The sequence below is a fragment of the Leucopleurus acutus genome (assembly GCF_964270905.1).
Source record: "Leucopleurus acutus genome assembly, chromosome: 16".
Lineage (NCBI taxonomy): Eukaryota > Metazoa > Chordata > Mammalia > Artiodactyla > Delphinidae > Leucopleurus > Leucopleurus acutus.
The window spans coordinates 4,957,278-4,981,029 of NC_139158.1; the positions used below are offsets into that span (position 1 = coordinate 4,957,278).

General features: G+C 43.7%; 2 protein-coding genes across 5 annotated transcripts in view; one reads left to right on the plus strand and one right to left on the minus strand.

Annotated features, from left to right (window-relative positions):
* Window positions 1-718: 718 nt before the first annotated feature.
* Window positions 719-23,752, plus strand: part of RSPH10B (radial spoke head 10 homolog B) — a 43,247-nt gene continuing 20,213 nt past the window's right edge. For all 4 annotated transcript variants that reach the window (XM_082857093.1, XM_082857094.1, XM_082857095.1 and 1 more), the window contains exons 1-6: window positions 719-1,056; window positions 3,516-3,591; window positions 6,651-6,719; window positions 8,565-8,738; window positions 10,346-10,431; window positions 11,140-11,260. In XM_082857093.1, the coding sequence (XP_082713219.1) occupies window positions 782-1,056; window positions 3,516-3,591; window positions 6,651-6,719; window positions 8,565-8,738; window positions 10,346-10,431; window positions 11,140-11,260 (801 nt within the window). In that variant the 5' untranslated portion in view covers window positions 719-781. The remainder of the gene's footprint in view (window positions 1,057-3,515; window positions 3,592-6,650; window positions 6,720-8,564; window positions 8,739-10,345; window positions 10,432-11,139; window positions 11,261-23,752) is intronic.
* On the minus strand, window positions 13,616-14,261 carry LOC309972497 (peroxiredoxin-1-like; the record flags this gene model as incomplete). Its single annotated transcript, XM_082856220.1, has 1 exon — window positions 13,616-14,261. The coding sequence occupies exon 1, from the start codon at window positions 14,213-14,215 to the stop codon at window positions 13,616-13,618; it is 600 nt and encodes a 199-aa protein (XP_082712346.1). The 5' UTR covers window positions 14,216-14,261.

Here is a 23,752-nt window from a genome sequence, read left to right on the forward strand (position 1 = left end):
GCACTCCGGGACTCACCTGTGCGTCCTGCTCGATGCACCGGGGTGTCTTCAGTGGGGCCAGTTTGGGAAGGCCACAGAAACTGTGGCTTTGGAGCCCTGTGCCTCAGCTCTAAGACCTTGGGCAAATAATTAGCACAAGATTTTTTGTTTGACCCTGGCAGTGCTGTCCTAGGGAGTAGGTAGCCGATGATTTCAAGTTCAAAAACAGGAAAGTGAAAAAATAATCACTTCATTATTGATTGTGCACACTGCCTGATCCGTAGGGATTTTGTGCATCATCTAGTCCTTATAACCAGACCAAGGTGCTGTTATTCCTGTTTGACAACTGAAGCAGAAGGACCTCAGGTAACAGCTGGGAAGGGGCAGTGCAGCTCATGAGCACTTTGCCATGCTGACACACGAAGAGACGGGCTTTTAAAGTACGAACTGGTGGCATGTAAGATTTCAGAGGTTAAGTTGGTATTTTTCACACACAGGATTGCTCTTCTTACTGGAGCACTATTTGGAAAGAAGTGGTAGATGGTGGCTCCAATTTTAAAAATTTTAGGAAGCAACCAATGCAATATTGAAGTAATATTTTCATAAACTGGTGAGACTCGATACTTGTAATTAATTTTTCAGGCTGTAGGAAAAGAGTGATAATGACATTGGGGTTGTAAAACGAGACATAATTTTTATTTTTCAGGTAAAACTCATCAACGCCTTGAAACAAACAGCTTTCAACCAAAGGAGTCATTTGATACTTACCTATATAAAGCAAACCTTAGGTCTTCTAAAGGCAATGGTGAAAGAAAAGAAAAGAGCAGATAAAAAAGGGGATAAGTTGGCCTGCTCTCCCTCGTCTCTCTCCGATCATACAGAGTTGCCCAAACAAGATGGCAATGCTGCTAGGCAAGATATGCCCCCAGGTGCGGTGCCACCACTGGACATGCAGCTCAAAGAACCAGAACTCGAGAGAGAGTGCAAAAATGATGATCTGCGGAAAGAAGATACCACCCAGTATGAAGATACCACCCAGTATGAAGAGCCCATTCTGACCAAACTCATAGTAGAAAGGTGATTTTTTTTTGCTTTTGAAAGGTGATTTTAATGAGCTGCATCGTCCATGCTCCCTTTTCTACGACTTTCATGCTCTCTGTTCTCTGTCTCTTGATAATCTCTTACTGTAGCTTTACTTCCGTCTCCCTAGACGACGGTAAACATCAATGTCTTTAGCACTGTTCTCTCTCCGAGAGTTTTAGGTTCAGATTTTTACCTCCCTAGTGGACATCGTCCACTGGACTTCAAACTTTCTGTGTCTCAACGCAAAGACTGCAGGACTTGAAGTACCATGATCTGGATTTGAGTCTTAGCTCTAGGACATCAACCCCATCGCCGAACCTTTCTGAGCCTCAGGTTCTTAATGGGGGGAAATAAATGAGTATTCGCACCTTAGAAGGTTCCTCTAAACGTTGCTGTTTCTCTCGCAGCCTTTGGCTCCTCCCTTGGTCCCTGTTTCTATCAGGGCATCCAAGCTCCAAGTCGCAGAACTAATCTCTTCCCTACCCCTGCCTTTTGTGTTTCTTTTTCCTCCGTGCTTCTCTCATTCATCCTTTTCGCTACGCACAGACTTGTCTTCATACCTCTTGCTTGGGCCATTGGACTCACTTCCTCAAGAGTCCCTGCTTCTAGCCTCTCTCCCCACGCCTCGTCGATTTACCTTCCTAATGCTGACTTGGTTTACATCACTCCCTGTATTAATTATCTATGTAACAAGTTACCCCAAAACATGACACTTAAAGCAATAAATATCACGTCGTTTATGGGGCTCAGGAGTCTGGCAGCAGCTTTGCTGGCTGCTGGATGGTACTGGGTTAGGATCTCATGAGGTTCAGCGAAGATGTCAACCAGGGTTCGTCTAAAGGCTTGGCCGGCTGGACAGTCTTTCGCAGTGGCTCCCCGGGGTGGCCGTCGGTCTCAGTTCCTCAGCACAGGGACTGTCTCCGCAGGGCTGCTTGAATGTCCTGCCGCATGGCAGCTGGCTTCCCTGGGGAGTGATCGAGAGCGAGCTTTGGGAGCCTTGGTGTCTTTCACAACCTAGTCTCGGACGTCACCTTCTGTCATTGCCAACAGCCTAGTGGTCACACAGGTTGCCTCCCTGGCTTGACTGTTGTGTACAGTGCTGCTATGAACATGGGGGTACATGTGTCTTTTTGAATTAGAATTTCTGTCTTTTCTGGATATATGCCCAAGAGTGGGGTTGCTGGATCATATGGTAACTGTATTTTTAGTTTTTTTAAGGACCTCCATACTGTTTTCCATAGTGACTGCCATTAATTAGAATTTTTAAAAAATGATGGCTGAATGTTATCATACTTTTCTGGCATCTTGATATAAACATGGTTTTTCTTCTTTGATTTGCCGATATCATGAATTATATTTATAGGTATTCTAATGTTTACTCTTTCTTGGATTCTTGGAATAATCCCAGCGTGGTCATAGCTGTCACAGGTCCATTTGTTTTCCACCTCACTTACCTCAGAGCCTAGAGGCAAGCTAGGTGACACATCACACGTTATCCATTCGGTGCTGAACTAAAAATCTGGGTGCTGTTCTCGGTACCTCCGTTCCCGAAAGGCAGCACGTCAGCAAGCCCTGTTGGTTCTATGTCCAGAATATATCTTAAAAATATTATCATAGTAAAATACACATAGCATAAAATGTACTATTTTAACCATTTTAAGTATAAATCCAGAGGCATTAAATACACTCACCATGTCATGCAACAATCCCCACTACCCATTTTCAGAATGTTTTCATCACCCCAGACAGAAAATTGTCCAGAATATTCCATACGCCTCCATCTCTCTCCCCTCTCACTACTCCATCCCAGCAGTTAGCTTCCCCCCACACACAGTCCTTTCTCCACGGCAGCTGGAGTGATCTTTTTAAGATGTAAATCTGGTCTTGTCCAACCCACCTCTTAAAACCCTCTCATGATTCCTCTTAGAGCTTTTCGATTTTATAGCAAGTCTTTATCACGGCCCAGCCTCTTCTTCCCCTGGTCTCCCTCCCATCCATTGCTCACCTACTCAGTGTGGTCCAGCTGTGCAGCTGAACTTGAGCCGGCAGGCTCTTTCCTGCCTCAGGGCCTTTGCACTTGCTGTTTCCTCTTCCTGGGGATCCTCTTCTTCTCCAGGTTCTTTGTTATAAGTAGCCGTCTCCTTACTCCTGATCACGTTCCCCGATCATATCTTTCACAAAAACTGAACGTGATCTAGAATTATCTTGTTCATTTGTTTCCTTTTTACTGTCTCTCCTCTTTGAACCATAAACTCCCAAGGGCAGGAACTTGTTCACAGTTGCAGCCCTGGTACTTAGAAGGGGGCAGGCACACAGTGGTCCTCGGCGGGGAATGCTTGTTGAGTGAATGTGAGGTATTTGTACTTTTTCATTGATGTTCATTACGTACTTTAACACACAGTCACTGAGGTGTGCTCACATGATTCATTGCCTTGAGCTTTGTTTCATTGTAGCTACGAAGGGGAAAAAGTCCGTGGACTGTATGAGGGAGAAGGCTTTGCCATCTTTCAAGGAGGCTGTACCTACCACGTGAGTTATACCTTTTGGGACTGGGCAGGGCAGACAGTGCAGGGTGATAATTTTAGATTTGCATCTTCAGAAAGTCCACTGATTCCTCAAAAGAAATTGGAAGTACTTGATGCTGATTTTAGTTTGAACCCCGAGTACATATTTTAAGGTAAAAACATGACTACTTTAGTACAAAGTAGTCATTTTAAATTTTTTCCTTTTGCCAAGTTTTATTTTGTACAAACAACATTAAGGTCACTAAAGTAAAAAACAAAGAGTAAAAATCCCAGTATCCTTTTGCCATAAATGTTTTCAATTTGCTGTGTCTTTTTTTTTTTTTTGGGGGGGGGTGGGCACATGGCTTGCAGGATCTTAGTTCCCCGACCAGGGATCGAACCTGTGCCCCCTGCAGTGGAAGTGCAGAGTCTTAACCATTGGACCACCAGGGAAGTTCCTCTTTTATTTATTTATTTATTTATTTATTTTGGTGGCCTCTCCCATTGCGGAGCACAGGCTCCGGACGCGCAGGCTCAGCGGCCATGGCTCACGGGCCCAGCCGCTCCACGGCATGTGGGATCATCCCAGACCGGGGCACGAACCCATGTCCCCTGCATCGGCAGGCGGACTCTCAACCACTGCGCCACCAGGGAAGCCCCCCTCTTTTATTTCTTGAATGGATGGATCAGTGTTTTTACATGGGCATATTAATTTTGTAGATAACACCTTGAATCTTTTTTTGGTTATGAATACATTGCTGTATTAATGTATGGTTTCCATAACTTAAAAGTTTGTTTGTGATAAAATGTACGTTAAACTTACCATTTTTAAGTGTTAGTTTCAGTGGCATTAAGTACATTTACATTGTTGAACAACCATCACCACCGTCATCTGCAGAATTTTTTCATCATCCCACACTGAAACCCTGTTCCCATTAAGCACTGAATTCCCATTCCCTCTTCCATAATTATTTAAAATATTACATAGTGCTCTAATTTACCATTCAGAACTATGCCATAATTATTAGCTACTTTTGGGGTGTTTTCATTTTTTGTCTTTATCAATGATGCTACAGTGGCAGTAGTCATTCATCCGTTCATTCAGATTATCCAGGAAACGTGTGCTTGTTATAGGAACAGATTTTTGTAGTTGAGGTCAAAAGGCACAGGTTTCAGTATCCTGATTTTTCCCATTAACATAACATGTTCATTTTCCTGTGTTATAAAAGCTCTTAAAAATGCCATTTATGGGAATCTCCTGGTGGTCCAGTGGTTAGGACTCTGCACTTTCACTGTTGAGGGCCTGGGTTCAGTCCCTGGTCGGGGAACTAAGATACCACAAGCCATGCAGCTGGCCAAAAACAAAACAAAACAAAAAAACCCCATGCCATTTATTATGACTGGATGATACTCATTAAAATGACTGACCCTCTGGCCTCTGCCGGTTCTGGCCTTTGTAGTGTTTCTTTATCCTGATGAGAATCTTCCTTCACCGCTGTGGTACTTCTACAAGGCACCAGTGTGTATACCATTCAAAGATACCTAGTGCTTGACCACATGGGATAAACCCCTCCCGGGCTGCTGAGGATGTGATCACAGCTCCTGCTAACCCTGGGTGTCCTCAGGTATGCAGTCACCTGGTAGCTCAGGCCTGGCCAGGCAGCCTTGCCCTTCCCACTAATGAGAGGCAAACACCCCTTTATTTCTGGAGGAGCCCCCTTCCTCGCTGCCAGCTACCTGCTTTGTAAACTTTGCATATTTTCCTTAGACTCAGATTCTTGCGATTGAAAGCCATCATCAGTTGCATCTCCTTTAAACGGTGAAGGAGGCAGACCCAGTGGAACGACCCAGTAGCCCCACGACCCACAGGGGTCAGACCTGCGTTGGTCACATGTTTAGATCGCAATTTCCTAAAGAGAAAACCTGAAAACAAACATTTCACGAAACACTTGCCCTTCCCGTGTAGATGAAGTGCGATCCCTTCTGTTCTATCAATACTCTGTTAAACAAAACAAAACTCTGCTTCTTGCGACCACGATTGATTCCATAATCCAAACGAGAGCCTCAGCCTGCAGTTGGAAGCTCTCTGGCTGCCCCCAGTTTCCCTGAGCGCCAGCCCTGCCTGATGTGCGGCTAGGTTCACCTGGATGGATGATATAACGGACCTTCTCACTAGTGAAGTTAAGGCAGTGGTTCTTAAAGCATGTTCCCAGGGACCAGCAGCAGCACCTGGGAATTTGTGCAGAGGACAAATTCTTGGGCCCCAGCCCAGAGCTGGTGATGAATCAGGATCTCCAGCGTGCAGGGCGGGCCCAGTCATCTGCACTTTCACCTCCCCCCACCCCGCTGGCTCTGATGCACAGTCGAGTCTAGAACCACTGCGTCAGGGCACTGTTTACATAGATTATCGGTTCTCTCCAGTCATCAACCCCTGAGCTCACCACCTCCTCTAAAGAAGTGATTCCGAGGAAGGGCTGGGTGTAATGTTATACGCGTTTTCTCTGATTGCATTGCGACATTCAGGTGTGTGAAGTTTTTAACAACTAGTTCCTATACATTAACGATAGATACTCTAAGTGAATGATATGGACAACTGTACATTATGTATACTTGTGTTTGTGTCAATACACACACACGCTCACACGTTCTGATAATTCCCAGTAAGGGAAAACAAAGTGTGACGTTGACAAATGTCATAATTTCTGACATCCAGATAATGGTTTTAATCTAGTCTAAATAATTTTCAAAAGACCCTTAAACTTTGAAATGCAAAGCCCAAAGCATATGAGTTCTTTTGAACGCTAGAGTTTTCCAACAGCTTAATTAGGTGAGGAAGCCTGAATTTACAGCTCAGTTTTAACAACTGCGCAGCACCGCCTAGTGCCAGTTTTAGGGAACTGGGTTTTTTTGGACTCCTACTCAGATCCTTTTTAGAACAGGATGGACGCCAGTGTGTTGCCAGCTCCCAGCTGAACACTGGACAAGCATATTTGTCGAACTTGTTTCCATTTTAAAAGCTGAATCCCTGGGTGGCAGTTGTGTAAGTCAAGATTGGGCCTAACGCTTTGTTGCTCTGTTTCAAAGGGTATGTTTTCAGAAGGACTCATGCATGGACGGGGGACTTACGTCTGGGCTGATGGATTGAAATATGAGGTAAAGCGTATAGTATGTTATAGTTCTAAGTGAATTATGTGATTTAATGGTCAGGTTCCCACAATTAAACATACTAGTTTCATAAAAGTAACTCAGCACATGGGTTAAAAAAAAATCCATAGAACCAAAGAACAGAGGTGACAAGTTAGTTGTTACCGCAGGGGACCCTCTGTAAATTGTCACCAGTTTCCAGTTTCGTTTGTATATTCTAGAGGTATTCTTCAGCCTCTCCCATTTTTTTGCAAACACAAATAGTTTATTTTTTTTTAAAGATTTAATTTTATTTATTTTTGGCTGCGTTGGGTCTTCGTTGCTGCGTGTGGGCTTTCTCTAGTTGCGGCGAGCGGGGGCTACTCTTCGTTGCGGTACGCGGGCTTCTCATTGTGGTGGCTTCTCTCCTTGCGGAGCACGGGCTCTAGGCACGCAGGCTTCAGTAGTTGTGGCACGCAGGCTCAGTAGTTGTGGCTCGCGGGCTCTAGAGCGCAAGCTCAGTAGTTGTGGCGCACGGGCTTAGTTGCTCCGCGGCATGTGGGATCTTCCTGGACCAGGGCTCAAACCCGTGTTCTCTGCACTGGCAGGCGGATTCTTAACCCCTGTGCCACCAGGGGAGCCCTGTAAATAGTTTGTTATACACTCTCTTCTGTACCTTTTTTCTCTAGAGACCAAACCATACCCTCTCACTCAGATGCAGCTATCTCTACTGGCTGCTTGTGCTGCGTTTGGGCCTCACTTAACGGTCTTGCCGGGTTAGGGAATGCGTATTTTTAGACCGGTTGCCTCTACAGTGCGTGTGGGCCTGAAACGCTGCCCTAAAAATCACAGTTGCAGAGCTGCTAACGCGATGGTGTTCCTAAGTCGTAATGAAAGTATTTAAAGCAGGGGATATAAGGCTCACATGCAAACAACAGCCAGGTTAGGGAAAGAGGCACGTTTGGGCCAGGTGGGCAGCTAAGTGGACTGGGCAGTGGGAGATGAGGCTGGGGAAGAGCGAGGGGAGGGTCCACCTTCATTGTCACGGAGCGGAGAGAACAGCCGAGGTCCAGGGCGGCCAGAGGATTGTGTCCCGACTGCCGTTTCAGGCCAGTCTTTCCCGGAAAACTCCCCCCTGCCCCCAAGCCCTGCCTCCTGGCCTGGACCTCTGGTTCATCAGCTCTGGAAGGTCAGGTGGGGCTCATTCTTGCAGACACAGACCCACCCCCATCACAGACACACAAACACCCAGTCAGGGGAGGGTTTACGGGCAGGATTCAGGCTCTCACAGAAGCATCCTCTGAGAGGTTGGCTGGCCTCTTGGGACCTCTGCTGGGCCCTCGCCTCCAGGAGTTCATGTTCCTGGAAAAGAACCCGATGCCTCTGGGCTGAGGTGTGGGGGGCACCGCATGCTAGCCGCTCATCCTGGGGCAGGAGGTTGGCTGGTGTGTCTGCAGTATATTAGGGTTTCCACCAGTGATCCCTGAGCCTGGCTAATCGTCAGCATCTCCTGGGGGGTGACACTGGAACCCAGTGAATTAGCCGCCTCCAAGGCGGCTTCCAGAATCCAAAATTCTCAAGGCCAGGCTTGGAAGCCACCACTGTACCACATCACCTGCTGGCTTCTTTGAGCTTCATCTGCACACAGCTTTCCCGATAGCTCATTCCACCTGGGCTTCTGTCTGGTGGAGGGACCAGGTGTGGGAGGATGGGATGTGTAGAGACGGGAGGAGAGGGGGGTGGGAGCTGGAGGGGGTATTCAACCGTTTCCAAGGGAGGAGAGACCGGCGTGGTATCCGCATCTCCAGCAGCCCACAAGACGAGGGATCTCTCCACTGCCTTCTTTCTGCCACACTGATGACCATTTTGGCCTAGGGGGACTTTGTGAAAAACATCCCCATGAACCATGGCGTCTACACGTGGCCGGATGGCAGCACCTACGAAGGAGAAGTGGTCAACGGCATAAGGCACGGATTCGGCATGTTCAAGTGCAGCACGCTGCCCGTGTGCTACATCGGCCACTGGTGCCACGGCAAGAGATACGGCAAGGTGGGTGAGGCGGCCACGCGACCCCCGGCTATGAATGGGATGTGCAAACACAGAGAGCAGGAGGTGGGGGGGCTGTGAAGGGTATATTCACTTTTTTTTTTAATGAGGTGAAATTCACATCATGTGAAATTAACCATTTTACAGTGAACAATTCAGTGGCATTTAGTACATTCACAGTATTGTGCCACCACCACCTCTATCTAGGCCCCAAACATTCTCATCATCCCCAAATAAAACCCCATACCCATGACGCAGTTACTCCCCACCTCCCCAGCCCTGGGCAACCACCGATCAGCTTTCTCACTCTATGGGTTTACCTATTCTGAATATTTTGTATGAATGGAATCAGACAATATGTGACCTTTTGTGCCTGGCTTCTTTCACTGAGTATCATGTTTTTGAGGTTCATCCGTGTTGTAGGTAGTTCGTTCCTTTTTCACAGCTGAGTAATATTCCATTGTATGGATGGACCACATTTTGTTTATCCATCCATCCAGTGATGGACATGTGGGCTGTTTCCATCTTTTGGCTACTGTGAATAGTGCTGCTATGACTGTGAGTGCAAAGGTTTATTTGAGTACTTGTTTTTAGTTCTTTTGGGTATATACCTAGGGGTGGAATTGCTGGGTCCTACGGTAACTTGATGTTTAGCATTTTGAAGGACCACCAAACTGTTTTCCGTGCTGGCTAAACCAGTTTACACTCTCACCAGCAATGTAGGTTACAGGTACTTTGAAGCGAGGTTGCTGTTTTTGGTACTATTGTCTCACTTTTATATAGGATGATAAAATACTGTAGCACTGTTTTTAGAAAATGTCAAAAGAAAAAGTCTATCTTCATAATTATCACCTTACTCAGATTTAGACTGTTCCCTTGTGCTCTGCATTCTGTCTTTTTGTCTTTTAGCTCAGAGCAGGTCAGTTCAGATATTTGGGGGAGCTGGGGATGGTGACTTCTATATAGAGGCACCAGGATGGCTGCGAGAAGGAACAAGTTAGCGTGATAATGAGGAAGAAGATGGAAAAATCACACACACACACACAGAAATAAACCAGTGAATAAACAAGCAATTTCAGGCCATTTACCGTAGATCCAAATGCTTTGCACAGTGGCTACTCCCACTCCCTGAAAGGAATCGTCAAAGAAAAATTATGCCGTGTTCACTTATGCTCAGAGGCAGTAAAGTAAGACGTCAAAATGGATAAAACAAACTGGTTTTGGTACATAAAAGAGAGTGAGCTTCAGTTATAAGGAAGGTACTACTCTTCACTTTAGGAGACGACAAAATAGGATTTCTTTAGGTACTTATTTGACAAATAATTACTGAATATACTGAGTGTGATGGATGTAGTCGTTTCATCCCGTATGTGACACTTCGCTATTCAGGGGTAACTGATTTGTGATCTCATTCTCACTTGGGGGGCACTTTACAGTATTCTTAATCACAAACCAGAAACATAACACGGGTTATATGTCTTACCTAAGGATGACATTTTCTGCATCATTTAGACTCCTTAAAATCATACATTTTAACCTTTACCTTTAAAAAAGCATTTGTTTTATAAGGCTTGATGATTTTATTTAAAAAATGCTATTCTTTGTTCTAGGGCTGCATTTGTTACAATCAAGAGGGTACCTCTTGGTACGAGGGAGACTGGGTGCACAACGTCAGAAAGGGCTGGGGGATAAGGCGGTAGGTATCCGCCGCCCCCCCCATGTTTGGGGTGTTGGCGAAAAGCGTTCTTGGGCCCAAATAACTTTCACATAGGCTATTTAAAGATAAGGTGCAGAACTTACAGAGAACACGTTTTCTATATAAGCAGGGTGGAATATTTAAATTAACCCCAATATAATCTCAACAGGGATGAAGTATTCTTCGGAAAATTTAGAAAAACACCATATTAAATATGATGGCTAATCATACTGTTTCACTTTATTATACATAGAAACTGCCTCCCTTTGTTTTCTATATTAATCACGGGTCTCCATTGTTTGTTTCATATTTTCTGAGGGATATTGACATATCGACTTGATTTTAGATCGAGCTGAGGGAGCCAAATATTTTAAGGATTAAAATATTTGGGAGCAAAATATTAACCAATCATAATACTATAGGGAGTTACTTAAAAAGATTATAAACACTAATCTTACCCACTGTCACCTTATTAAGTAATCAGAAGTTTTTACAAAGTGATTTATTCTGTCCATCCCCCCCCCACCCAGATGATTGTTCATATGGACCACATGCCTATTCATTGAATTTAATTTAAATACAGGGAAGATTGTATGGGCACAAGGATTGGATTTCTTCAGAGGTATTTAGGGAGAAAGTTTAAGAAAGTCTTAAAGGTAAATGTTGTACGTGAGATAACTGGTTGTTTTTAATTTTTGTTTGTCCTAGTTACAAATCTGGAAATATATATGAAGGTCAGTGGGAGAACAACATGCGTCATGGGGAAGGCCGGATGAGGTGGCTGACAACTAACGAAGAGTACACGGGTCATTGGGAGCAGGGGGCCCAGGTACTGTGCTAGCTGGTTTGAGCGGAATACACCCAGAGGTGGGGGCTCTGCTGATCCTCAGCCCATGAAGTATTTGGTGTAGGGTATTGCACGGTAATCTGAAATTCAAGCTGTGTTAAATTTAGAAACTCACAAACTCACATTATGATTACTTGTCTAAATCAGCCTTTTTATTATTTTTATTTTATTTTATTTTATTTTTTTCGGTACGCGGGCCTCTCACTGTTGTGGCCTCTCCCGTTGCGGAGCACAGGCTCCGGACGCGCAGGCTCAGCGGCCACGGCTCACGGGCCCAGCCGCTCTGCGGCATGTGGGATCTTCCCGGACCGGGGCACGAACCCGTGTCCCCTGCATCGGCAGGCGGACTCTCAACCACTGCGCCACCAGGGAAGCCCTAAATCAGCCTTTTTTAAAAATATATATGTTGTTGACATATAGTTGATTTACACTGTTGTGTTAATTTCTGCTCTACAGCAAAGTGATGCCGTTACACATGTATATATGTTCTTTTTCATATTCTTTTCCATATGGTTTCTCACAGGATATTGAATATAGTTCCCCGCGCCTTACAGTACGATCTGGTTGTTTATCCATTCTGTATATAATAGTTCGCATCTGCTCATCCCAAACTCCCACTCCATCCGTCTCCGCCCTCCCCTCCCCCTTGGCAACCATAAGTCTGTTCTCTATGTCTGTGAGTCTGTTTTTGTTTTGTAGATACGTTCCCCTGTGTCGTATTTTAGATTCCACATACGAGTAATATCATAGGGTGTCTTTCTCTTTCTGACTTACTTCACTTAGTATGATAATCTCCAGATCTATCCATGTTGCTGCAGATGGCATTATTTCATTCTTTTTATGGCTAACTTGACCTTTGTTTTTTAAGTGCTATTTTGTTAGTATTTCGTTTTCTCTAGAGGTCTCCCACCCAAGCGAGGTTCTTCCATTGGCAGATTCATAAGTCACGTGACTCTTGGGAGGACTGAGACTATTATTTACATTTTATTTATTTATATTTTTGGACTTATTTGGCTAGACAAGATTTTATTGGGTACAAGGTGATCATTTTTGATAAAGAATTATAGCAGAGATCTTAAATGACAATAACAAGGCTCAAATTTGAAGTTTGGTCAAAAGACCAAAGCAGATCCAGACTTGCCAGCTGCCTTGGGATCTGGGATTATTACCTGTTCCCATTTCTCTGCAGTGCTTCCAGATGCTACCGGTGACAGGGCTTAAGAAGCAACTGTCCCCTAAATAAAGGTGCCTGCCTCAGAGGGTTCTTATGGAGACTGAATAAATACGAAATAGTGCCCGGCATATAATAAGCTATTATTGAAGGCCCCGGGAATCCCATACCACCGCTCGTAGTTCTGGCTTGTCTGAATACTGGAGGGGTAGGTAGGCTGGGGCAGCCGTGTCTGGAAGGTGTCTAGAAGGGCACCACGTGATACACAGAAGGATTCTCAGTCCTGAATCTGCCCTAGCCTCGAGAGCCCAGGAGGAATCCACCTTTGCCCCACTGACAGCCCTCCCTCAGGACAATGATATGAGGATAAGAACTACCCTTAAATCAAGGATAGAAACCCAGGGAAGCCAAGAGGTGCTCAGCACCGTGCTTTTGACACAGACAGCCTCCCCTATGAACACCAGCGCTGTGTTCGTCTCCCCCTCCCCCTTTTAGTTCCAAAGGCACTGAAGCCTCTTAACTCTGATCTTTTTACAGAACCAGTACCAGGCATTTCTCAGAAGAGGCCACGCTTCAGGTTTTCATACAGCCCTCCCGGTAGTGTAAAAGTAAATGCCAGTAATCTCACTGGGCTCTTAACTTGCAACCCAGCCTATAGCGTAAATTGCAGTGCCTTGGCCAGTACTGTAGTAGGCCTTGCTCTTCTCCAGATACGGTGAAATGAAACACCTTGCTTCAAGGTCCATTCCCTGTATCTACTTGCATTTCCCCTCAATATAATTTCCTGATTCTGAGGCACTCTCATACCTCATTTTCCCCTAAAGAGGGGAAAGCAAAAAGTAAATTCCTCTTACACTCAAAGGCTAATGTCCACCTAAAATGAAGAATCAAAAAGGTCTCAGCTCAAGTTTAATAAAGCTACAAAAGACCAAAAGTGATATCCTACTACTATACACATCAGTTTGCCTGCCCCATAATACAGCTCAGGCCGTTCCCTCCAGAGGAAGAAAGGCTGGCCTCCCCAAGCCCTGCAGGAAGGGCCTGTCCTGTCCCATACCACATCTGGGCTGAGTGTAAAGTCTTGTGTTTTAAGCATGACAGTAGTACAAAAGAGGTTTTGTTCTCATGGCCACCTACTGCAGCCTGGCCCTAAAATGGCCCAGCGCTCACTTCTGCTTAGAGAAATATTCTTTGCTCTTCTGCACATCAGGCTCGATGGTATCATTGCCAGGCTTCCAGCCAGCTGCGCACACTTCCCCATGTTTGTCAGTAAACTGGAAGGCCTGAACTAGTCTCAGTGTCTCCTCCACAGAACGGCCAACAGGAAGGTCATTTATGGTGATCTGTCGAAGGATACCTTTATCATCAATAATAAAAAGACCCCTGAGTGAGATGCCTTCATCGGCCTTTAAGACCCCATAGTCCTGAGCAATGGTGCGCTTGGGGTCTGATATCAAGGGAATGTTCATGGGTCCCAGTCCTCCTTGTTTCTTGGGTGTGATGATCCATGACAGGAGACAGAAGTGAGAATCCACAGAAGCACCAATCACTTGGCATTTGAGTTTCTTAAATTCTTCTGCCCTATCACTGAAAGCAGTGATCTCCGTGGGGCACACAAAGGTGAAGTCAAGAGGGTAAAAGAAGAACACAATATATTTTCCTTTGTAGTCAGATAGGCTGATATCTTTGAACTGGCCATCTGGCATTACAGCAGTTGCTTTGAAGTGGGGGGCATGGGGCCCAATTTTGGCATTTCCTGAAGACATATTGCAATCAGCACTTCTCACAAACCACAAAGGACAGTCAGGAAGCACACACACTATTTACATTTTACAAGCTATATATTGGGCTTCCCTGGTGGCTCAGTGGTTAGGAATCCACCTGCTAATGCAGGGGACACAGGTTCGAGCCCTGGTCCAGGAAGATCCCACATGCCGCGGAGCAACTAAACCCGTGTGCCACAACTACAGAGCCTGTGAGCCACAACTACTGAAGCCCGTGTGCCTAGAGCTGTGCTCTGCAACAAGAGAAGCCACCGCAATGAGAAGCCTGCGCACCATAAGGAAGAGTAGCCCCTGCTCACTGCAACTAGAGAAAGCCTGTGCACAGCAATGAAGACCCAGCACAGCCAAAAATAAATAAATAAATAAATAAATAAATAAATAGCTATGTATTTCCTGCACAGGAAAGGAAAGCTTTCTATGGTTAATTTTATATAGTTTATATAGCTAGGATTTTCTGATGACATCTTATATATTAACTTACTAATCGGGGACCTTGCTAAACTCACATGATAGTCCTAGTCGCTTTTTTGTAGACTCTTTAGGACTTTTTAATCTAGATAACCGTGCCTGGAAATACAGTCAACTTCATGTTTCTTTCTAATCTGTATGCCATTTTTTCCCCTTGCTTTATCGCACTGGCTAAGACCTCCAGGATATTTTGTGATATTGACTAGGAGTGGAGGGAGTGGACATCCTCACATTGTTCCTGATCTTAGTGTGAAAGAATTCAGTCTCTCATCAAGCATGATGTTAGCTGTAGGTTTTTTGTAGCTACCCTTTATCAGGTTGAGGAAGCACTTTTTTTTTTTAATTAATTAATTTATTTTTTGGCTGTGTTGGGTCTTCGTTTCTGTGAGAGGGCTTTCTCTAGTTGTGGCAAGCGGGGGCCACTCTTCATCGCGGTGCGCGGGCCTCTCACTATCGCGGCGTCTCTTGTTGCGGAGCACAGGCTCCAGACACGCAGGCTCAGTAGTTGTAGCTCACGGGCCCAGTTGCTCCGTGGCATGTGGGATCTTCCCAGACCAGGGCTCGAACCCGTGTCCCCTGCATTGGCAGGCAGATTCTCAACCACTGCGCCACCAGGGAAGCCCCGAGGAAGCACTTTTTCATTCTTAATTTGCTTAACAGTTTTCATCATGAATAGACGTTGAATTTTGTCTAGTGCTTTTTCTGCCTCCAGTCTGATGATCATGTGGTTTTTCTTCTCTGGTCTATTTTTTTTTTTTTTTTAACCTTTTTATTGGAGTATAATTGCTTTACAATGGTATGTTAGTTTCAGCTTCACAACAAAATGAATCAGTCATATATATACATATATTCCCATATCTCCCCCCCGCCTGCGTCTCCCTCCCTCCCACCCTCCCCATCCCACCCCTCCAGGCGGTCACAAAGCACCGAGCTGATCTCCCTGTGCTATGCGGCTGCTTCCCACTAGCTATCTACCTTACGTTTGGTAGTGTATATATGTCCATGCCTCTTTATCGCTTTGTCACCGTTTACCCTTCCCCCTCCCCATAGCCTCAAGTCCATTCTCTAGTAAGTCTGTGTCTTTATTCCTGTTTCACCCCTAGGTTTTTCATGACATTTTTTTTTTTTAAATTCCATATATATGTGTTAGCATACGGTATTTGTCTCTCTCTTTCTGACTTACTTCACTCTGTATGACAGACTCTAGGTCTATCCACCTCATTACAAATAGCTCAATTTCGTCTCTTTTTATGGCTGAGTAATATTCCATTGTATATATGTGCCACATCTTCTTTATCCATTCATCCGATGATGGACACTTAGGTTGTTTCCATCTCTGGGCTATTGTAAATAGAGCTGCAATGAACATTTTGGTACATGACTCTTTTTGAATTATGGTTTTCTCAGGGTATATGCCCAGTAGTGGGATTGCTGGGTCATATGGTAGTTCTATTTGTAGCTTTTTAAGGAACCTCCATACTGTTCTCCACAGTGGCTGTATCAATTTACATTCCCACCAACAGTGTAAGAGGGTTCCCTTTTCTCCACACCCTCTCCAGCATTTATTGTTTCTAGATTTTTTGATGATGGCCATTCTGACTGGTGTGAGATGATATCTCATTGTAGTTTTGATTTGCATTTCTCTCATGATTAGTGATGTTGAGCATTCTTTCATGTGTTTGTTGGCACTCTGTATATCTTCTTTGGAGAAATGTCTATTTAGGTCTTCTGCCCATTTTTGGATTGGGTTGTTTGTTTTTTTGTTATTAAGCTGCATGAGCTGCTTATAAATTTTGGAGATCAATCCTTTGTCAGTTGCTTCATTTGCAAATATTTTCTCCCATTCTGAGGGTTGTCTTTTGGTCTTCTTTATGGTTTCCTTTGCTGCGCAAAAGCTTTTAAGTTTCATTAGGTCCCATTTGTTTACTCTTGTTTTTATTTCCATTTCTCTAGGAGGTGGGTCAAAAAGGACCTTGCTGTGATTTATGTCATAGAGTGTTCTGCCTATGTTTTCCTCTAAGAGTTTGATAGTTTCTGGCCTTACATTTAGGTCTTTAATCCATTTTGAGCTTATTTTTGTGTACGGTGTTAAGGAGTGATCTAATTTCATACTTTTACATGTAGCTGTCCAGTTTTCCCAGCACCACTTATTGAATAGGCTGTCCTTTCTCCACTGTACATTTCTGCCTCCTTTGTCAAAGATAAGGTGACCATATGTGCGTGGGTTTATCTCTGGGCTTTCTATCCTGTTCCATTGATCTATCTTTCTGTTTTTGTGCCAGTACCATACCGTCTTGATAACTGTAGCTTTGTAGTATAGTCTGAAGTCTGGGAGCCTGATTCCTCCAGTTCCTTCTTTCGTTCTCAAGATTGCTTTGGCTATTCTGGGTCTTTTGTGTTTCCATACAAATTGCAAAATTTTTTGTTCTAGTTCTGTGAAAAATGCCAGTGGTAGTTTGATAGGGATTGCATTGAATCTATAGATTGCTTTCGGTAGTAGAGTCATTTTCACAATGTTGATTCTTCCAATCCAAGAACATGGTATATCTCTCCATCTATTTGTATCATCTTTAATTTCTTTCATCAGTGTCTTATAATTTTCTGCATACAGATCTTTTGTCTCCTTAGGTAGGTTTATTCCTAGATATTTTATTCTTTTTGTTGCAATGGTAAATGGGAGTGTTTTCTTGATTTCACTTTCAGATTTTTCATCATTAGTATATAGGAATGCCAGAGATTTCTGTGCATTAATTTTGTATCCTGCCACTTTACCAAATTCATTGATTAGCTCTAGTAGTTTTCTGGTAGCATCTTTAGGGTTCTCTATGTATAGGATCATGTCATCTGCAAACAGTGACAGCTTTACTTCTTCTTTTCCGATTTGGATTCCTTTTATTTCCTTTTCTTCTCTGATTGCTGTGGCTAAAACTTCCAAAACTATGTTGAATAAGAGTGGTGAGAGTGGGCAACCTTGTCTTGTTCCTGATCTTAGTGGAAATGCTTTCAGTTTTTCACCATTGAGGATGATGTTTGCTGTGGGCTTGTCATATATGGCCTTTATTATGTTGAGGAAAGTTCCCTCTATGCCTACTTTCTGCAGGGTTTTTATCATAAATGGGTGTTGAATTTTGTCAAAAGCTTTCTCTGCATCTATTGAGATGATCATATGGTTTTTCTCCTTCAGTTTGTTAATATGGTTTATCACATTGATAGATTTGCATATATTGAAGAATCCTTGCATTCCTGGAATAAACCCCACTTGATCATGGTGTATGATCTTTTTAATGTGCTGTTGGATTCTGTTTGCTAGTATTTTGTTGAGGATTTTTGCATCTATGTTCATCAGTGATATTGGCCTGTAGTTTTCTTTCTTTGTGACATCCTTGTCTGGTTTTGGTATCAAGGTGATGGTGGCCTCGTAGGAGTTTGGGAGTGTTCCTCCCTCTGCTATATTTTGGAAGAGTTTGAGAAGGATAGGTGTTAGCTCTTCTCTAAATGTTTGATAGAATTCGCCTGTGAAGCCATCTGGTCCTGGGCTTTTCTTTGTTGGAAGATTTTTAATCACAGTTTCAATTTCAGTGCTTGTGATTGGTCTGTTCATATTTTCTATTTCTTCTTGATTCAGTCTTGGCAGGTTGTGCCTTTCTAAGAATTTGTCCATTTCTTCCAGATTGTCCATTTTATTGGCATAGAGTTGCTTGTAGTAATCTCTCATGATCTCTTTTATTTCTGCAGTGTCAGTTGTTACCTCTCCTTTTTCATTTCTAATTCTATTGATTTGGGTCTTCTCCCTTTTTTTCTTGATGAGTCTGGCTAGTGGTTTATCTATTTTGTTTATCTTCTCAAAGAACCAGCTTTTAGTTTTATTGATCTTTGCTATTGTTTCCTTCATTTCTTTTTCATTTATTTCTGATCTGATTTTTATGATTTCTTTCCTTCTGCTAGCTTTGGGGTTTTTTTGTTCTTCTTTCTCTAATTGCTTGAGGTGCAAGGTTAGGTTGTTTATTCGAGATGCTTCCTGCTTCTTAAGGTGGGCTTGTATTGCTATAAACTTCCCCCTTAGAACTGCTTTTGCTGCATCCCACAGGTTTTGGGTCGTTGTGTCTCCATTGTCATTTGTTTCTAGGTATTTTTTGATTTCCTCTTTGATTTCTTCAGTGATATCTTCATTATTAAGTAGTGTATTGTTTAGCCTCCATGTGTTTGTATTTTTTACAGATCTTTTCCTGTAATTGATATCTAGTCTCATGGCGTTGTGGTCAGAAAAGATACTTGATACAATTTCAATTTTCTTAAATTTACCAAGGCTTGATTTGTGACCCAAGATATGATCTATCCTGGAGAATGTTCCATGAGCACTTGAGAAAAATGTGTATTCTGTTGTTTTTGGATGGAATGTCCTATAAATATCAATTAACTCCATCTCGTTTAATGTATCATTTAAAGCTTGTGTTTCCTTATTTATTTTCATTTTGGATGATCTGTCCATTGGTGAAAGTGGGGTGTTAAAGTCCCCTACTATGAATGTGTTACTGTCGATTTCCCCTTTTATGGTTGTCAGTATTTGCCTTATGTATTGAGGTGCACCTATGTTGGGTGCATAAATATTTACAATTGTTATATCTTCCTCTTGGATTGATCCCTTGATCATTATGTAGTGTCCTTCTTTGTCTCTTCTAATAGTCTTTGTTTTAAAGTCTATTTTGTCTGATATGAGAATTGCTACTCCAGCTTTCTTTTGGTTTCCACTTGCATGAAATACCTTTTTCCATCCCCTTACTTTCAGTCTGTATGTGTCTCTAGGTCTGAAGTGGGTCTCTTGTAGACAGCAAATATATGGGTCTTGTTTTTGTATCCATTCAGCCAATCTGTGTCTTTTGGTGGGAGCATTTAGTCCATTTACATTTAAGGTAATTATCGATATGTGTGTTCCTATTCCCATTTTCTTCATTGTTTTGGGTTTGTTATTGTAGGTCCTTTCCTTCTTTTGTGTTTCTTGTCTAGAGAAGTTCCTTTAGCAGTTGTTGTAGAGCTGGTTTGGTGGTGCTGAACTCTCTCAGCTTTTGCTTGTCTGTAAAGGTTTTAATTTCTCCATCAAATCTGAATGAGATCCTTGCTGGGTAGAGTAATCTTGGTTGCAGGTTTTTCTCCTTCAACACTTTCAATATGTCCTGCCACTCCCTTCTGGCTTGCAGAGTTTCTGCTGAAAGATCAGCTGTTAACCTTATGGAGATTCCCTTGTGTGTTATTTGTTGTTTTTCCCTTGCTGCTTTTAATATGTTTCTTTGTATTTAATTTTTGACAGTTTGATTAATATGTGTCTTGGCGTATTTCTCCTTGGATTTATCTTGTGTGGGACTCTCTGTGCTTCCTGGACTTGATTAACTATTTCCTTTCCCATATTAGGGAAGTTTTCAACTATAATCTCTTCAAATATTTTCTCAGTCCCTTTCTTTTTCTCTTCTTCTTCTGGAACCCCTATAATTCGAATGTTGGTGCGTTTAATGTTGTCCCAGAGGTCTCTGAGACTGTCCTCAGTTCTTTTCATTCTTTTTTCTTTATTCTGCTCTGCAGTAGTTATTTCCACTATTTTATCTTCCAGGTCACTTATCCGTTCTTCTGCCTCAGTTATTCTGCTATTGATCCCATCTAGAGTACTTTTAATTTCATTTATTGTGTTGTTCATCGTTGCTTGTTTCATCTTTAGTTCTTCTAGGTCCTTGTTAACTGATTCTTGCAATTTGTCCATTCTATTGTCCATTCTATCTCCAAGATTTCGGATCAACCTTACTATCATTATTCTGAATTCTTTTTCAGGTAGACTGCCTATTTCCTCTTCATTTGTTAGGTCTGGTGGGTTTTTATCTTGCTCCTTCATCTGCTGTGTGTTCTTCTGTCTTTTCATTTTGCTTATCTTACTGTGTTTGGGGTCTCCTTTTTTTTTTTTTGCAGGCTGAAGGTTCGTAGTTCCTGTTGTTTTTTGAGTCTGTCCCCAGTGGCTAAGGTTGGTTCAGTGGGTTGTGTAGGCTTCCTGGTGGAGGGTACTAGTGCCTGTGTTCTGGTGTATGAGGCTGGATCTTGTCTTTCTGGTGGGCAGGTCCACGTCTGGTGGTGTGTTTTGGGGTGTCTGTAGACTTATTATGATTTTGGGCAGCCTCTCTGCTAATGGGTGGGGTTGTGTTCCTGTCTTGCTAGTTGTTTGGCATAGGATGTCCAGCACTGTAGCTTGCTGGTCGAGTGAAGCTGGGTGCTGGCGTTGAGATGGAGATCTCTCGGAGATTTTTGCTGTTTGATATTATGTGCAGCTGGGAGGCCTCTTGTGGACCAGTGTCCTGAAGTTGGCTCTCCCACCTCAGAGGCACAGCACTGAGTCCTGGCTGCAGCACCAAGAGCCTTTCATCCACAGGGCTCCTTAATTTGGGATGATTCGTTGTCTATTCAGGTATTCCAAAGATGCAGGGTATATCAAGTTGATTGTGGAGCTTTAATCCGCTGCTTCTGAGGCTGCTGGAAGAGATTTCCCTTTCTCTTCTTTGTTCTCACAGCTCCCAGGGGCTCAGCTTTGGATTTGGCCCCGCCTGTGCGTGTAGGTCGCCGGAGGGCGTCTGTTCTTTGCTCAGACAGGACGGGGTTAAAGGAGCCGCTGATTCGGAGGCTCTGGCTCACCCAGGCCGGGGGGTAGGGAGGGTCACGGAGTGCAGGGCGGGCCTGCAGCGGCAGAGGCCGGCGTGACGCTGCAGCCTGAGGCGCGCCGTGCGCTCTCCCGGGGGAGCCGTCCCCGGATCCCGGGACCCCGGCAGCGGCGGGCTGCACAGGCTCCCCGGAAGGGCGTGTGGCTAGTGACCTGCGTTCGCACACAGGCCTCCTGGCGGCGGCAGCAGCGGCCTTAGCGTCCCTTGTCCGTCTCTGGGCTCCGCACTCTTAGCCGCGGCTCGCGCCCGTCTCCGGAGCTCTCCCAAGCAGCGTTCCCAATCCCCCCTCCTCGTGCACCAGGAAACAAAGAGGGACGTAAAAGTCTCTTGCCTCTTCGGCAGGTCCAGACCCCTCCCCAGACTCTCTCCCGGCCAGCCGTGGCGCACCAACGCCCTGCAGGCTGTGTTCACGCCGCCAACCTCAGTCCTCTCCCGGCGCTCCGACAAAAGCCGGAGCCTCAGCTCCCAGTCCCGCCCGCCCCGGCGGGCGAGCAGACAAGCCTCTCAGCTGGTGAGTGCCGGTCGGCCCGATCCTCTGCGCTGGAATCTCTCCGCTTTGCCCTCCGCACCCCTGTTGCTGTGCTCTCCTCCGCGGCTCCCAAGCTCCCCCACTCCGCCTCCCGAAGTCTCCACTCGCGAAGGGGCTCCTAGTGTGTGGACACTTTTCCTCCTTCACTGCTCTCTCCCGCTGGTGCAGGACCCGTCCCTATTCTTTTGTCTCTGTTTAGTTTTTTCTTTTGCCCTAACCAGGTACGTGGGGGGTTCCTTGCCTTTTGGGAGGTCTGAGGTCTTCTGCCAGCGTTCAGTAGGTGCTCCGTAGGAGTTGTTCGACGCGTAGATGTATTTCTGGTGTATCTGTGGAGAGGAAGGTGATCTCCGCGTCTTACTCTTCCGCCATCTTCCCGGAACTCTCTCTGGTCTATTGATTGGTTGAGTTAGATTAATTGATTTTCAAATGTTGAGCCAATCTTGCATTCCTGGGACAAACCCAACTTGGTCATGATGATATTATCCTTTTTATATCTTGCTGGGTTTAATTTCCTAATATTTTGTTGAGAATTTTTGTGTCCCTGTTCATGAGGAATACTGATCTGTAGTATTATTTCCTTATAACATCTTGTCAGCTTGTAGTAATCAGGGTGATGATGTCACCTTCATCAAATGAATTGGGAAGTGTTCTCTTCAAGTTTTTGGAAGTTTGTAGCATTGGCATTATCTCTTCCTTAGCCATATAGTTGAATATGCCAGTGAAGCCTTCTGGGCCTGGAGTTGTCTGTGGGATGATTAAATTAACTACATATTAACTATAAAACCAATTTCTTTAGTAAATAAGGTGCTATTCAGGTTATCTATTCTTCTTAAGTAAACTGTGGAAGTTTGTGTTATACTGAAGGAGTTTGCTTGCTTCATAGAAATTGTTAATGTTATTGGCACAAGGTTGTTTATAACATTACCTTATTCTTTTAATATATATAGGATCTATAGTGATGGTCCCTCTTTCTTCTACTATTAGTAATTTGTGCTTTCTCTCTCCTTCATCAGTCTTGCTAGAGATGTATCAATTTCATTAAAATGATCAAAGAGCCAGTTTTAGTTTTGTTTTCTTTGATGTTTTTCAAAATAACTGATACCTATTCTTGTTATTACCTCCCTTCTGCATGCTTTGGGTTTAATTTGCTCTTTTCCTAGAGTTGTATGGATGCTCTATTGATTTGAGACATTTCTTTTTTCCTAATATAAACATTTAATACTACAATTTTTCCTCTTAGCACTGCTTTATCTGTATCCCACTTATTTTGATACATCATGTTTTTTAAGTTTTGTTCAGTTCAAAATATTTTCTAATTTCCCCGTGACTTCCTCTTTGGCCTATAAATTATTTTGAAGTATGTTGTTTAATTTTCAGATATTTAGTATTTTCTCAGATACGTCTCTGTTGTTTTTTGTGTGTGTTTCATTCCACTGTGGTCAGAGCACATACTGTCTATAATTGCATTTCTTTTCAGTATGTTGAGGTTTATTTTGGTCTGTCTTGGTGAATGTGATGTGTATTTCTGATTTTGTTGAGTGGAGTTTTCTATAGATGTCAGTTAGATCAGGTTGGTTGATAGTGTTGTTCAGCTCTTCTCTATCATTGCTCATTTTTTGTCAGCTTTTTCTATCCATTTCTGAGAGAAGCGTGTCTAAGTATCCAGGTGTAGTTGTGGATTTGTCTGTTTCTCCTTTCAGATCTATCAGTTTTTGCTTCGTATATTTTGACAGCTTGTTGTTACGTGTATACACGTTTAGGATTGTTATGTGTTCCTGGTGAGTTGACCCTTTTTATAATTTTATAATGTCATTCTTGAACCCTGGTGAT